The 14,401-nt window shown below is 39.7% G+C and overlaps 1 protein-coding gene across 1 annotated transcript in view; it reads left to right on the top strand.

The window, feature by feature from the left end:
- PDSS2 (decaprenyl diphosphate synthase subunit 2) overlaps positions 1-14,401 on the top strand; it is a 98,297-nt gene that overhangs the window by 68,691 nt on the left and 15,205 nt on the right. Inside the window, exons 4-7 of the mRNA XM_066613139.1 lie at positions 1,353-1,427; positions 7,439-7,612; positions 11,478-11,609; positions 13,560-13,595. Coding sequence (XP_066469236.1) covers positions 1,353-1,427; positions 7,439-7,612; positions 11,478-11,609; positions 13,560-13,595 — 417 coding nt within the window. The remainder of the gene's footprint in view (positions 1-1,352; positions 1,428-7,438; positions 7,613-11,477; positions 11,610-13,559; positions 13,596-14,401) is intronic.

Raw genomic sequence — 14,401 nt, 5'->3', positions numbered from 1 at the left:
CTCATACTATCACTTTGACATTTAGAGGTAGGACTCAGTGTCTTTGTAAATTCTTCTTCTTCGTATTACCACTATGTCTCTGGGCTCCAACCGTTTCACAAACCATAATATTTTTTAGTGAGTGATTGATCTGTATTATGTGTCCCAGCCATCAGAGGAATCTTGAGATGTTGCTTGTATAAACCGTAATACAATCTGACACTGAGCATTTGGTTACAGGCTTTCATAGACCTATTGGCGATACACAATCCTCCTGGATTTGGGCATAGGGCTTATCTGATACCTTCCCAAAAAAGCCCCTCATTTTCTCTGTTCCCCACTTAAATAACTCAACACATCTGGGCTAACACTGTAGGATCATTGTCCTTTCAGTTTCTCTGCAGCTCATATTGCTACAATATTTCCTTAAGTATCTGATTACTGAAAGGGCAAGACAATTTTTCCCTCCCCAACAGAGGCTCTTTAAGTAAGTCTTACAAATTAATTCTTAAGCATTAAAAAACAAAGTGTTCATTTTTTTATTGGTACAATTTACATAGGTGCATGCCTGAATGTTTCTGTAAGAGGCTAAATATAGTATGGTGGAGATATCTTGCAAATAAAAACACTATGAATTATCACAAAGAATGTTAAGAGGTTTATGTGGGTTACTAGGGTGGCTTTATCATTGGAATACTGTCTTCAGTTACAAGAATGATAAATTGAAATGCAATCCTTTAATTCAATAACAAAAGGGCTAAATTTTAGGAAAAAGAGAGTGGGAATTGGATACAGTACCATATAATTAATCATTGGATAGCTTGAAGGTATGCCTACTTGATAGAGTTGCATTGAATATACTGCAGTAAATTTTGGTATATTGTTCTAGTTAAAGGAGTTCATGTGCAGAGCTCTGATTTCTTACAGTAATTTCAGTGGAGCAATAGTGTGTGTGTTTTGGATCTGATTGAGCTCTTTAACATTAACATTTTGAGAACCTTAAAGAAAAAATTTGCTAAATACAATTTAAACAGTCCTGAGTCAGTGAAAGTTTCAATGCATGTGGTACTGTTAACCCTCAGGGCAGACACCTTAATACGCCTACAGTGTGCTCCCAATCTATTAAAATTATTTGGAAAGATTGCTTATAGACTCTGATTTTTAGGTATTAGACATAAAAGTCTGAATTTTTAACAATTAGATATTGCAATGTGCATAGACTCAGCAGCTTACCTAAATCTTATGTTTGGGCCCCAAATATAAAGATTCTTCTTTATTGTGTGACATTCTTACTGAAATGTATCCTTCAATTTAGAGCACTCCAGCAAATATGCATTTTTGTGATTCCAATTAAAAATTACTCTCTCTTTCAGGTGGTAGAGATCATGTCAACTGCCATTGGGGAGTTAGTACAAGGGATATATTATGAAAATTCAAACTTAGCCAAGGTAAGTTTCTGAAATTGCAGAAATGACTCAGAAGATGTGCTTAGTCATATTTTTCCTTCCACCATTAAAAAAGGGGAAGGAACGTGGCTATGACAGAACAGATTAAAGTAAACTAGTCCTGCAGAAGCCCCACCTGATGTTGTAGTTACTGAACTGTGTCATTTCTGATGGCCAAATAATTGTTATGATTAATTATTAACAATTAATTATTAAAAGTATATAATGTACCTCTTGTAAACAAAAAAAAATCTCAAAGCGGTTTACAGAGAAAATCAAATAACTGAATGGTTCCCTGTCCCAAAAGGGCTCGCAGTCTAAAAAGGTTACAAAATCAATATGTAATCCACTGGGATTTGCATTGCATGTACTGTTTTAACTGTTATGATGTTTTATTTCTATTTTTAATATTGTAAGTCACTTTGATTGCCCTCTTGGGACAAAGGCAGGATATACATACTTTAAATTAAATAAATAAATCCAGTATTTGAATGCTTATAAACACTCTGCACATAAAAATCATGTCAAAGAAATAGCTAGTTTTATGCATGTAATATACCATTCCCTGATATGTTTTATATGTGTATGAAACATTTAGTGAGGAGGAGTATTGAGGACTCATTGACCGCTGGTGTGCAGTGTTGCAAATGTGCCATAAGACATACTTGCGAGCCTTTACCATGGGTCCCATGCCAGAGCTAGCCCAGCATGAGCCCACGCTGGGCCATCTCCAGCACTGGGCCTGCCTTTCACCGCCTGGTGGTCGCCCAGACCACCAGGTGGCAGAAAGGTGAGTGGGGGTGTAGGGGGAGGCAGGGAGGAGGTACTCCAGGGTGGGGAGAAGTGGGTGGATGGTGCGGAAGATGCGTGGTAGGGGAGGGGGCAGGACCAGCAGAGCTCTGCTCCTGTTCCTGAGCCCCGTGTGGCACCGCATGGTCTGACACTTGACTCTCCAATTCTGTGGCAGTTCTAGAGCTCCACAGAAGCTCCAGTCCCATTGCAGTTCTGCTTCCTTTACCTGGGAGAAAGAGCGAAATTTCCCTTCTCTTGCGGAGCCACCAGCAGCTGCCTGGTTGCCCTCAGGATTCAGCGGCAGCCATTTTGTTGCTGCAGCAATCCCACACATCAGGCAGCTCAGGATTGGGCTATCGGTCAGTTCCCTGAGCCATATTTTGAAATGGTACAATTTGGCATCAACTACATCATGTGGAGTTTCTGATAATCTGTGGTAGCGTGTTCAAACACAGTTCACTTCTTCCTAGTTCTTAGCTAGGCCTGATCTAAAGCTGTGATTCTACTTTTCTATAAGCAACACTATCAAGACTGAATATTAGTACACTAGCAAAGAATTTGGGGATTTGGGAGTACAGGAAAGTTAGAAGATTCAGAGATAATAATGAAGATGGTCCATCTGTTGGCCTGCTGGGGTGCATTTGATGACAATAATTTCTGGCTCACCCCACTCTCACTGCAATTCTAACTAAGAGTGATTCACCACATGTTTGGTAGTCTTCTCCCATCCCAGACTCACACACATGCTTACTAGGGAAGGGGAGGTCTGTGCCTGCTTGCAAATATGCAAGAAATTTGATCATAAGATCAACTGGTGGGGCTTGTGAATGGTAGTAGTACAGTCCCCTAATTCTTCTTCTGCTGCATTCTCTCCTGGGTAGGCTAGCAAGATTGAGCATGGAAGGGAGTTTTGGGCTCAGCTAGATCAAAACTCTCTTATGATTCTGCATAGTTTGCCTCCCTAAGGCAAGCATGATGGTAGCAATCAGCAGTGTGAGTGTATCCTACTATTCTGTACTTCTGCCTCAATTATGGACCTGCTGATTGACCTTAAGCAAGCTACAGCACTCTTCAACCTCAGTCCCACATCTGTGATAAGAATATTGACCTATTACACAGGGCAGTTGTAAAGATTGCTAAAGTTTGCAAAGTGTATAAAGTACTTTAAACACCGTAAATTGCTAGACAGATGCTTTGTGTTCTTCTTGACCAGTTGGAAGCTCCTATTACCAAATTCATCATAGTGGTAGAAATATTTCTGTAGCAAGTGGGGTTTCAAATTGATCATATGCCACTGTCAATAATGCAGGGAAAAAAACTAGGAGGGTGGCAGGGGAATTACTATGAATGAATTCAGGATGGGCTGAGGAAATGACTCTTAAAAACTTCTTTTTTGAATCTGTGTAGGAGGAGGAACCTCTTTCTAGACATTGAAGACTGCAATCCTAAACATACTTTCCGGGGAGTGTCCCATTGAATTTGTATATGTGTCCCAGTGTATTTGTATATGATTAAATATACATAGGCTTGTGCTATACATAAGAAATCTCCAGTGCTTTCCTTTTCATGATTCCAGAGAAAAACGTTTGAGACATTTATAATTTCACCACATGTTTCTGAGTTGAAGAAGAGAATGCAGAAAACATTACATGATAAGAGACAGAAACAACAGAAGGAAAGACAATTCTAAATTGAAGCAGATCCCTAAATAACACTAATAAGGGAGGGTTGTGCTATTTTTCCTACTGTTCTTTCATTTAAAAAAAAATTGTTTTCTCTGGAAATTGAGTAATGTAAAAAAGTATTAAGGTGCTCCGGGGTGTGTTTTATGGGTCCATTTACTCTAACCCCTTTTCATCACAAACATCAAAGGCATGTATTAATAGACCAATAAAATATGTCCTGTCATGTTCAACAAGCAGTAAGACATCTGCTAAGTGAGACATCAATCACATGCAAGATGCTTGCAGGGTAACTGTGTTGTTGCTGTTGAAGATTCATAATTTTATTGGCTTCTTTCCTACACAGATGGGAAAATAAAGATTGTTGAATCATCTCACTTATAGCTGAAACAGTGAGTGATCCAAATTGCAATGTTTTAAGTCTGTTCATTTTACTGACCTAAATTTAACTGAAGTTTGTAACGTCAAGTGGCCTATGTGACAGTGCAGAACAAATTGCAGTATACCAAAATTATGTGTGGTAAATTGTGTATTGAAAGTAGCATATGCTGAATATTTTTATGTATATGGAGTTTCTTTAGCAGTTCATACATCTGGTTTTGAAGACCCAGTCAATTATTTTGTAGCCTGTTCTCTGGATCTTGTGGGGAAAAATTAGTAGTAATATATGGGCCCCAGTTCTTGCATTTCATTGGGATAAATGAAGCTAGCTGGGGGGGGGGGGGCTGAATAAAGAAGGCTTATGAAACTGGAATACCTAAATATTTGAAGTCTTCTCCATTGAAGTCCACTACTATGAATTCTGTGCTTCCTGCGCATTATGGATGTAACAAGAACCAGGGATAGTGATGAAGGACAGGATGTGAGATTTAGGCAGTGCTCTCAAAGTGAACTTAGGTGAAGGCCTAATTTCATTTTAATCAGGTTTGGCAACAGTTAAACTATGCTGAACAAGATAGAGGAATTCCAGGGTGCAGTCACCACATTCTTCCATGTTTGGTCTTCAGAGCTTATTTTAAATTGATTAATAATAGCCAATAATTAGACTTTTTATTTAAGTGCCCTTTCTTATCTTGACATTCTGGAAATCCAGAATACTTAGAGCCCAAATATTTATGTATAATAAATGCGACTGTCAAATGAGAGAGACCTAAAGCTTTACTCGGTTTTTGTCATCTCCTATAGCAATAAACATGTGGTCTGTTATGTGTGTTCTCCCTCCCCCCCTCATGCAACTTCATGGTATGTCTGAAAGCAATGAATTTTGATACAATGTACAGCAACTTGCCTTTGCAGAATTGTACTACTTTTCCCATCAGTCTCATATTATCTCCTCCCCTGCAACACAGTACTCTTTGGCAATAGCCACAAGGGAGGAAGATTAGAGTCAAATGGAAGGATTTTATTTCATTCGTTACCAATTTCATGACAGATAATACCTTGCTAGAAAATTATAGTGTCATGCAGATTTAGTTCTTACTTGTTTCTAAGTAATTTAATTGAAGTAACTCACAGGGACAGGATTGTTTAGATGACATAGGTTTCCCCCCCCCCCCCCACAGTTGCTTCTATATTAGTTTGTGTTTTAACTACCTTCTGGCTCAACCTGAAAAGAATGACAAAATGCATCCTAGGTTTCACTCATCTATTGCAGTCATTTATCCTTGTTGCAACCTTAGTTTCCTTAAACTTCTCAAGATGGCAAGGAGACAAGGAAAACAGATCACTTTATACAAAAGGAGGGGGGTGATACCCTAGAAATGGATTTATCAATTAAGTCATTTCTGCCCAACGTCACATATACGCATCAGGGACCAAATGTGTACACCTATGAGCCAGGCAAAAATGAGTTAAATAACCAGAGATTTAAGGCCTTGTTGTTATCTAGAATAGCCAATTAAAATGTGGTATACTCCACTCAAAAAAAATTTTTTTTTTAGATTGTGAGCCCTTTTGGGACAGGGAACCATTTAGTTATTTGATTTTTCTCTGTAAACTACTTTGTGAACTTTTAGTTGAAAAGCGGCATATAAATACTGTTAATAATAATTAATAATAAAATACATTGAAAATCTTAAATGCAATTTACAAATAATTTCTCATTGTGCAATGATGTACCCAATATTTTTATTTGTTATTTATTTATGTAAGAAATTTATATCCTGCCTTTCCCATGCTGAAGCAAATGCCTAGGGCAGCTTACAAAGGGTAAGAGTAGATTAGAACAGTGGTTCCCAAACATTTAGCACCAGAACCCACTTTTTAGAATGAGAATCTGTCAGGACCTGCCGGAAGTGATGTAGTGACCAGAAGTGACATCATCAAGCAGGAAAATATTTTGCAATCCTACCCACACTTACCCGGGAGTAAGTCCTATTTACTGTCATTGTTAAAAGCATATACATAGCCTGTTCAAAGTACAGGTCTGTAACATTTCCCCACATACCATGGTAGCATCAAGTCTAATAGATTAAAAATAAAATACTGAAATGAATGGGAACCAACCTGAAATTGGCTTGTGACCCACAGTTCGAGAAACACTGGAGTAGAAATAAGTTTTTACAATCATTGTTCTTTCCAGATGGAATCCTTCATGGCGTGGTCATCACATCTGGATAGGCCTTCTGAGCGTCCAGCAGGAGCAGTTTCAGATCTGCCAAGCTATGAACTGCGACTCCTCCTGGCTGTGTTGTCTCATGACAACTTTATCAGCTTTCAGTCTCCCATCCAAATTCAACCAGGACCGTTCCTGGTTAGCATTCTTCAGACAGCCTTCAACTCAACCACCAGACCATGCCTGCTGCCTCAGGCAATCCAGTTCAGACAATTCCAGCCCCTTATTTGAATCGTATTTACCTGTGAATACTTCTGGACCTTTGGGTCCATAGTCTTTTACTGGAAGCCTAAAAGAATGTTGTAAGAGTCCATAGATTGAAGAATGAAAAATTAAAATGGGCATCAATCAGGTAAACTTAAAAAATTTAATTCATTTCCTGGATACATTGTCTGGAAAGACAGATAAAATCAAGAATTGAAAATGCAGGAAAACAGCCTCATCGTTGGGGGTAATATTCTTGTTTTTGCTCTAAAGAACACCAAGGAAGTACATTTGGTGGCCTCCCCAAATAGTTCTAAGAATTATATTTTGGCTGCTTTCCAGTTCTTCTATATTATAGTATCAGGTAGTTTGTCTTATCTGAAGGAGGGCACCTCTTCCCCAACTGTGCTAAGTTCTTCTAGGGTCCTGAAGAGCATTGCCCCTAAAGCAAGGAATAAAGTGGTGGAAGGAGAAGAATCTAGTAAGTAACAGGTATCAGTAATGTGTGTAGTACAGTGGTTAACAATTGGTGTACTCTTTCCTAAGCAGCAAGCTAACATTGTATAATCTTCCTCAGGCTAGAAGATTCCGTGCAGAAACAATGGCTTCACCTATCTCAGAAAAATGGTCCCAGACACTGAGTGTATTAGGTGGCTGCATTCTTGTATCTAGTCTTACTCTGATTTTTAGCAAATTTATTTAACCCTTTGGTGTTTTTCCAGGAAAACAGTCTCACAGATGACATTGGAATATCTGCTTGGAAAGAGCAAATGTTCCTATCTCATGGTGCCTTGCTGGCAAAGAGCTGTCAAGCTGCAATGGAATTGGCAAAACATGATGCAGGGATCCAGAATTTGGCATATAAATATGGAAAGCACATGTCTATGAGTCATAAGGTATGCTTTTTTCTTCCTTCCTCTAGCAGTACAAAAGCTGAAGAAATGAATCTTTTGTCAGTGTCTTCACATTCTGTCGCACTCCTGTGGATGACATGCTTTAAAAAAACAAAACATTCGGTTGTAGGTATTTGGACTAAAGAACTGCTTATGGAAAGAGATTCATTTAAAAAATGTCAGTGTTCATTATTCTTTGCATGAAAAATAAAACCATTTGAACATTATAAATTATAATTCATAATATAATTACATATTGTTATAGTGTATTTTCATGCTTCTGTCTGCTATCAAAGTCTGCGGCTTTTCCTGTTACAGATAGAAGTTACAATTCAGTGAGAACTGAGAATGCCCAAAGGTTGCCTCATATGCTGTGTTTTTCCTTCATGAAACATTTGCTGGAAGTTGTGTGGAATCGGCATAAGGGGAGAAGCTGTTGCTTAATGGTAGAGTTCCTGCTTTGTATGCAGAACGTCCTAGGTTCAGTCTCTGGCATCACCAGATAGGACAGGAAAAGATTCCTGTCTGACAAATTAAATTCCACCTGTACTAGTACAATGAATTCAGCTCATGCTCCGCTCTAAGCTAACTGTGAAAGGTTTCCTGGAGAGGAGTAGAGGTATCCTTTCTGAGAAGCTCCTCAAATGCTCCTCAAATGAAAAGCTCCTCAAATGCTGCATCAGTAAGAAAAATTAAATCTCTTATCATGACAAGGTTCTGGGACTAGAGGAAAGAGCTATGGACCAGTTCCCTAGTGTACAATCGGAGATAGCTGTCGTGTCCCTTATACAGTCATGAGAATACAGCAAGTTCTCACTTGAAGTGGTCTTGTTGATGAGAAAAAAAAATTGATTCTCAGCCAGGGCCACCATCTGTACTCTGCACGTTCTCCTCATGTCTGCATAGTTTTTCTCTGGCCCAGAAAGCTCACATTTATTTCAGTGTTTAAACATTGGTCTGATCTGAAGGTCTGATCTAGAGCTGTCATTAAGCCTGAAGACAACATCTGAAAGTTGCCAGTTCAAGAACACTGGAAGCTTCCATGTGTAGCGAGACTTTGAAGCTGACAAGCTGAGCTGAGCTCTTAAGTGGGAGGCAATACAACCAGATGGAAGACCAGACAGAAAAAGATCCACCTGGAAAGTAGTGTGTTCTTGAAAGACAGAACTTCTTTTTGTAAAAAACCCCTTGGGGGTTTAGAAGAAAACCTGCCCATATAAACCGCCTTGAATAAAGCAATCCAATAGCGAGAAAGGCGATATATAAATACCATTATTATTAAGTGTTTGGGGTCATTATTTAGAATTTTAGTAATGTTTTTGTGACCAAAAATATGCTGTAGGAACTTACGTATATAACTAGCCTACAGTAAAATTGGTTTAGTTATAAGTTGTTTCAGTTAAAGTTGCCTTATCGACAACTTTAAGAGAGGACTTGCTGCTGTTCAAAACAAGAAAGAAGTCCAGTCAAAACAGGTTTTTTTGAGAATGTGAGAGAAACGTATAACTTTTATCCTTGGGATGTGGGGTGCCAATTATCCACTAGATTTAGTTCCTGATGAAAAACATGTAATTTATTCTGAACATTAGACTGTAAAGAGTGAGAGAGTGCATTATGATCAAGGAAGGGAGCTAATATCTTATTCAGGTCTCCCCAACTTATTATATAGTGCAAAAGAGTGGATATGGTCAAAACAAACGTCAAAAAAGAAGGAAGAATTGAGATTTGAGCCATAAACATTAACCAATAGGGTTCAAAGAGTTAAAATCACCATTAAAACTAACAGATATCATACTTCAAATCAGAGATCACAGACTTCATCTTTACCAGAATGTTTGTAAAAGTAGCATCACTAATCCCCGTGGCTTTTTCCACTGACAAAAGACTTGCCCGTCCATGGAAAATTAAGTCTATGTTGCTAAGTATCTGGAATGTGACTTTCTTGCAGAAAAAACGATCTTGCTTATAATTTTCTCAGTTTAATGCAAATTTGCCACCTCTTGTTAGTGCTCTCCAAGTCTTTAATAAGCCATTTCACAATATTATAGGGCATCCATGAGTCAATAAGCAACTGAAAGAGGAAGATTAACAGCAGTTCAAAGTAGTACTGTTCATTGATGCAGAAAAAGTTAGGAAGTATGTGGTACCATCCAGAGAGAGTAAGGGAAACAGACAAGACCCAAACAGGGCTCTAAAAATTCAAGAAACATTCCAAAAATTCACAAAAATATCATCAATATTTAATAATATCCAAGCTGCACAGGGCCCAGTTTAGAGCTTTGCAGCTTAGTGGAAATAGTGGCTGCAGTTGCAAATATTTTTCTCCTATTGTGAATATTCTTACGAATTATGTACAAAACATATATTATAATTTTGTATAACTAATCTATTCTAGTTCACCATAAGGACAAGAATTGAATCCGAACCATTCAAATTTATGTAGTTTTTCTCTATATAGATTGCTATGAAATAGGCAAAATTTTGTACTGGGGTGCCATCCAATGATAAAAAAATCACACCTCAATATTATCACTGGAACATGTATTTAACTGTGGAATTTGGGACTTTTGGTTAAGATAGCAGGTGCAACAAACTTTCCATGGTAAGCTCGTCCTTGTTGCAGCCTTTTAAAAATCTATTTTAGGGGGGTCAATTTTAAGGCGTTGACACAGCCAAACTGAGCATACTTTAAGTTCTAAAATGACCTCTTCTGAATCAGTATGTGTATTTGTCAGGCAACGGTGATGTTGTGTTGGATGTGGCCGTAGTTTAGGAACCCTTGTCCTAACATGACCAAGAAACAGAATTCATAATCGGGTTCTGTAGATAGGAGCCAGCTGATTAACAACCCAATCCTGTGCTTCCCGGAGCCCGCTGAAGCAGTAGCACCAAAGCAGCTCCCACTGTATCTAGCGGGCACCAGGAAGCAGCTGAGAGTCTCCTTAGGAGAGGGGGATTTTCATTCCCTTCCCCCAAGGAAAGCCCCGGCCCTGGCAATGGATCTCCTCATGTCTGTGCAGTTTATTTTGCTGGTACAGATGTGAGAGCCTCCGTGAGGCCTTCTGGCCTGAAACAGAGTTTAGGGTCCAGCAAAGCAGGGCTCCATAGTCCAACCCTAGTTCCTCCTCGCCCCACCCTCATTCCACTCTTGTTCTACCCTCCCCCTACCCCCCTGAGGCTGCACTGCTGCCCAGCTGTGACACCCCTGGCGGCAGCACATCCTCTTCTTACCAGCACTGGACACAGTGCCTGACTGGCATGGGCCCAGTGCCAGCACTCCCTACTCTCCAGATGTCATAAACCTGCTTTATGGCACATTTACAGCACCAAGTGCTGTGCTAGGGGTCAGTGTCAGGGCTAGGTAAGTACAGGATTGAGCCCTAAATCACCAAGGACAAAGACCAGATTTCACTCCCACCTAAATGGTGTTCCCAACTGCACTGCTTTACTTTTTCCCCGTATTGACACATGCCCCACAACTTGCCAAAGATGACTGTCCTACAAATTATGAAATCCTGAATTGAAAGGATGGGGCAAAAATATGATTATCCCAACTGGAATCTGTAGTGTTAGAATTTTGAAAAGGAAATTTTTAAATGTAGAAATGCTGTCTTGTAATTCTTAAAATCTGCACTTTCCAACAGAATAATCAGCTGATTTTAACTGTCTGCTCCAGTCAAGGCAGTCAAGAACAGCCTAAGAATGTGCTTCAGATGACAGTTTCTTGAATACCAAACTTTATGTATGGCCAAGTATACAAGATAGTTTCAAAAATAAACCTATGCACATGTGCGTAATCACTGATGAAAAGGATTTGTATGAAGTGCAATATCTATTTAACAAAACAAGCGGACCCTCTATTTTTTAGCTAAATGTCGACATTCAGCCGTTCGTTAAAGAAAATTCCAATGATTCTGTGGCCTTCAGTTTAAATTCTGCTCCTGTAGTCTTGCATCAAGAGGTTGTTGGAAGAGAAGCCTGGATTAAGCAGATTGAAAAGGTAAGTGCATCTCTCTCTCTCTCTCTCTCTCTCTCTCTGTGTTCAATGCTGCAAGTGAATTTTATTATTTGTTTTTATCCAGCATTGAGCTGCCAAATTAACATCTATAAAAGGAAAAAATATCCTCATTTTGCTGTTTTTTTTACACTTTAGCTTAAATTGAGATAAATATTAGCTTAAATTGAGATAATTGCGATAGGTAACTTCTATATTTTTAAAGTGCCGTAAAACTGTCAAAATTCATAGTATTTGGTTCCAGCAGTCTTGCTATGCTTAGTAGTTTGTGAGTGCAGACTGTGGTTAAAATATGTGAGCATTCTCTACCAGTAAAACAAATAAAATAACAATTTTAGTTTTTCAGCAACTAATTACTTGTAAGCACAGATCAGAAAGAAGGCAAAGGGAAGGAACTGCTCATGCATATATGATTACAACTCAAAACACAGCTGGTTAGACTAATTTTAGGTCTACTAGCTTTGATGTTATGATTGCAAGCCCTTCTCAAAGTACAGGGAGGCCATATCAGCAGATCCCATATCCACAGATTCACTTATCTGTGGATTGGGTCCATGGGCTCCCTGCAAGTGCCCCCTCTGGAGGCAAGGGGAGTTCCTTTGCCTCAGGGAGGGTCGTCTAAGCCCAGCAGAGGCTGCGCAGATTCGTCTGCGGTATAAAAGCATGCTCTACTCAGGTGCAACTGAAATGTAAGCCTGTGTGCAAGTGCCATTTTATCCCTCCCCATAACTCTCCCCAGGACTGTCTGCAGAGGCAAATACAGTATCCATCATACCCAGGGAAAGTTTATTTGCCATGAGCTAGAATGCTGGGTGCCCAGCATTCCAGCTCACAGGGAGAAACTCTTCCCAGTTGCAGCATCTGCCTCTGCAGATTAATGCTATACCAGAGAAGAGTATAGAAGTAGGGCTATGGGAATATGGCCCAAATCCTAACCCACTTTCCAGCACTGACACAGCTGTGCCAATGGGATGTGTGCTGCATCCTGCAGTTGCGGGGCACTCACAGAGGCCTCCTCATGGTAAGGGAATGTTTGTTTCCTTACCTAGGAGCTGCATTGCCCTTATGTCAGTGCTAGAAAGTGGGTTAGGATTGCACCCTATGTTGATGTGGGGCTTACTGGCATACTCCTATTTCTGTTGTAAGGCAGTCCAGCTTACTGGGTACACATTTCTATAATGTCTGAACAAGATTCTAGTGCGGCCATTTTCAACCACTGTGCCGTGGCACACTGGTGTGGTGCAAGTGGTCCTCAGGTGTGCCACAGGAATTTGGGGGAAGGTCATTTATTAATAGGGCCGATGGGAGATGTGAGCCCCCACTGGCAGCATGGTGTGCCTTGTCAATTGTCAAAAACCTGGTGGTGTGCCGTGACCATTTTAGTGCCTTGTTAGTGTGCCGTGAGATGAAAAGGGTTGAAAATCACTGTTGTAGTGTATGAAGCATTTCTAAATATAAACAATATTTAGAAATCTGGTCTAGCTCTCTGTCATATTAGTTTGTTACAAATATTCAGTTGTATATTAACACTCTTTGCCTGTATACCAATATGTGGAATAGAGGTGAACAACAGGTTTCTAACACGCTATTTAAATTTGTGGCAAGACTTCATCACAGAGAACCCCCTCTTCTTACAGACATAGGAAGGAATTTCACTAGTATCACCACTGGTTTGAATGTGTGTGCCTGTGTTTGTTTTCCCCTTTCTTTTTCACTGCCCTCTCTCCACAGAAGAGGTTTTTCCAGACACATGACAGGCCCCGTGTTGCCTTCAAGCTAATTCAAGAAATAGTATGTTTTCTGTTATTTAGTTTTTAATGCATAAATATAAATACATAATCTCTGTTTTTATAATCTTGTGCAACTGCAGGATTTCAGTGCTGTATTATCCAGCAAATGAAGCAATTATGACTTTTCTTTTTATGTTGTTTTAAGGCACAAATTAAAGGAAACCTAATAGACTATACTATGGTAAGTAAGTTTTTTATAGTATGTCCTATTTCCATAATGTTCTTCTCATCAGTGCAATCTGTTATATACAAATTTTATTGGGCCTGTATGATGTGGGAGTGCGTTTGCGCATATTCTTCTTCCACTGTTCAACGAGCCATTGGCTCCCAAAGTTGTGCACAGTAATTGAAATGCAACATAAAATGCTGGTGAAGAAGAGAATTTTCAGCAGAAATTCAGTATTGCATTCATCAGCCACCATGCATACGAGTCAGTTCGCACATATACAAATGTACATGTAGTTAACCCACCTTCTTTTTTGGAAGGGGAGGGACTGCAGGAATTGTGACAATTGCATGTATATTCATACCTAAAGATACCTTACTCACACTTCACTTCCTTGGCATGATACCCAGTCCACGTGATCACAAGGCCACTCTCCCTAACCCTCTTCCCCCCCCCCAGATAGCAGTTGAGCAGCCTAATAAATATTTGAATGAAACCAAAAGCTATTGCTGTGGTCCAGAACCATGTGTATTCCAGTGTACTTGCAGAATATTGGGGCATCAACATTGCTGTAGTGTAATTTGACAACTTTCTATAGTTTTATTGCTAATACTCGTGCAGCACAATCCTATCTTGCACTGGATCAGACAGACCAGGAGGCCGCACTGTATCCAGCACAAGATAGTGCTCCAAAGTGGTTCAGCAGGAGGCAAGGGGAAGCTCTTCCCCTTACCCCTGGATAAGCCACTGCAGCCCCAACGGGTCTCCTTGGACCTTGCACCACCTCCAGAGGTGGCATAAGTCAGAGGAGAGCAGAGCAG

This window comes from Tiliqua scincoides, chromosome 1 (genome assembly GCF_035046505.1).
Source record: "Tiliqua scincoides isolate rTilSci1 chromosome 1, rTilSci1.hap2, whole genome shotgun sequence".
In the NCBI taxonomy this organism is placed as follows: domain Eukaryota; kingdom Metazoa; phylum Chordata; class Lepidosauria; order Squamata; family Scincidae; genus Tiliqua; species Tiliqua scincoides.
The sequence above is the reverse complement of the archived record's forward strand: the minus strand, read 5'-3'. Positions and strand labels throughout refer to the sequence as shown.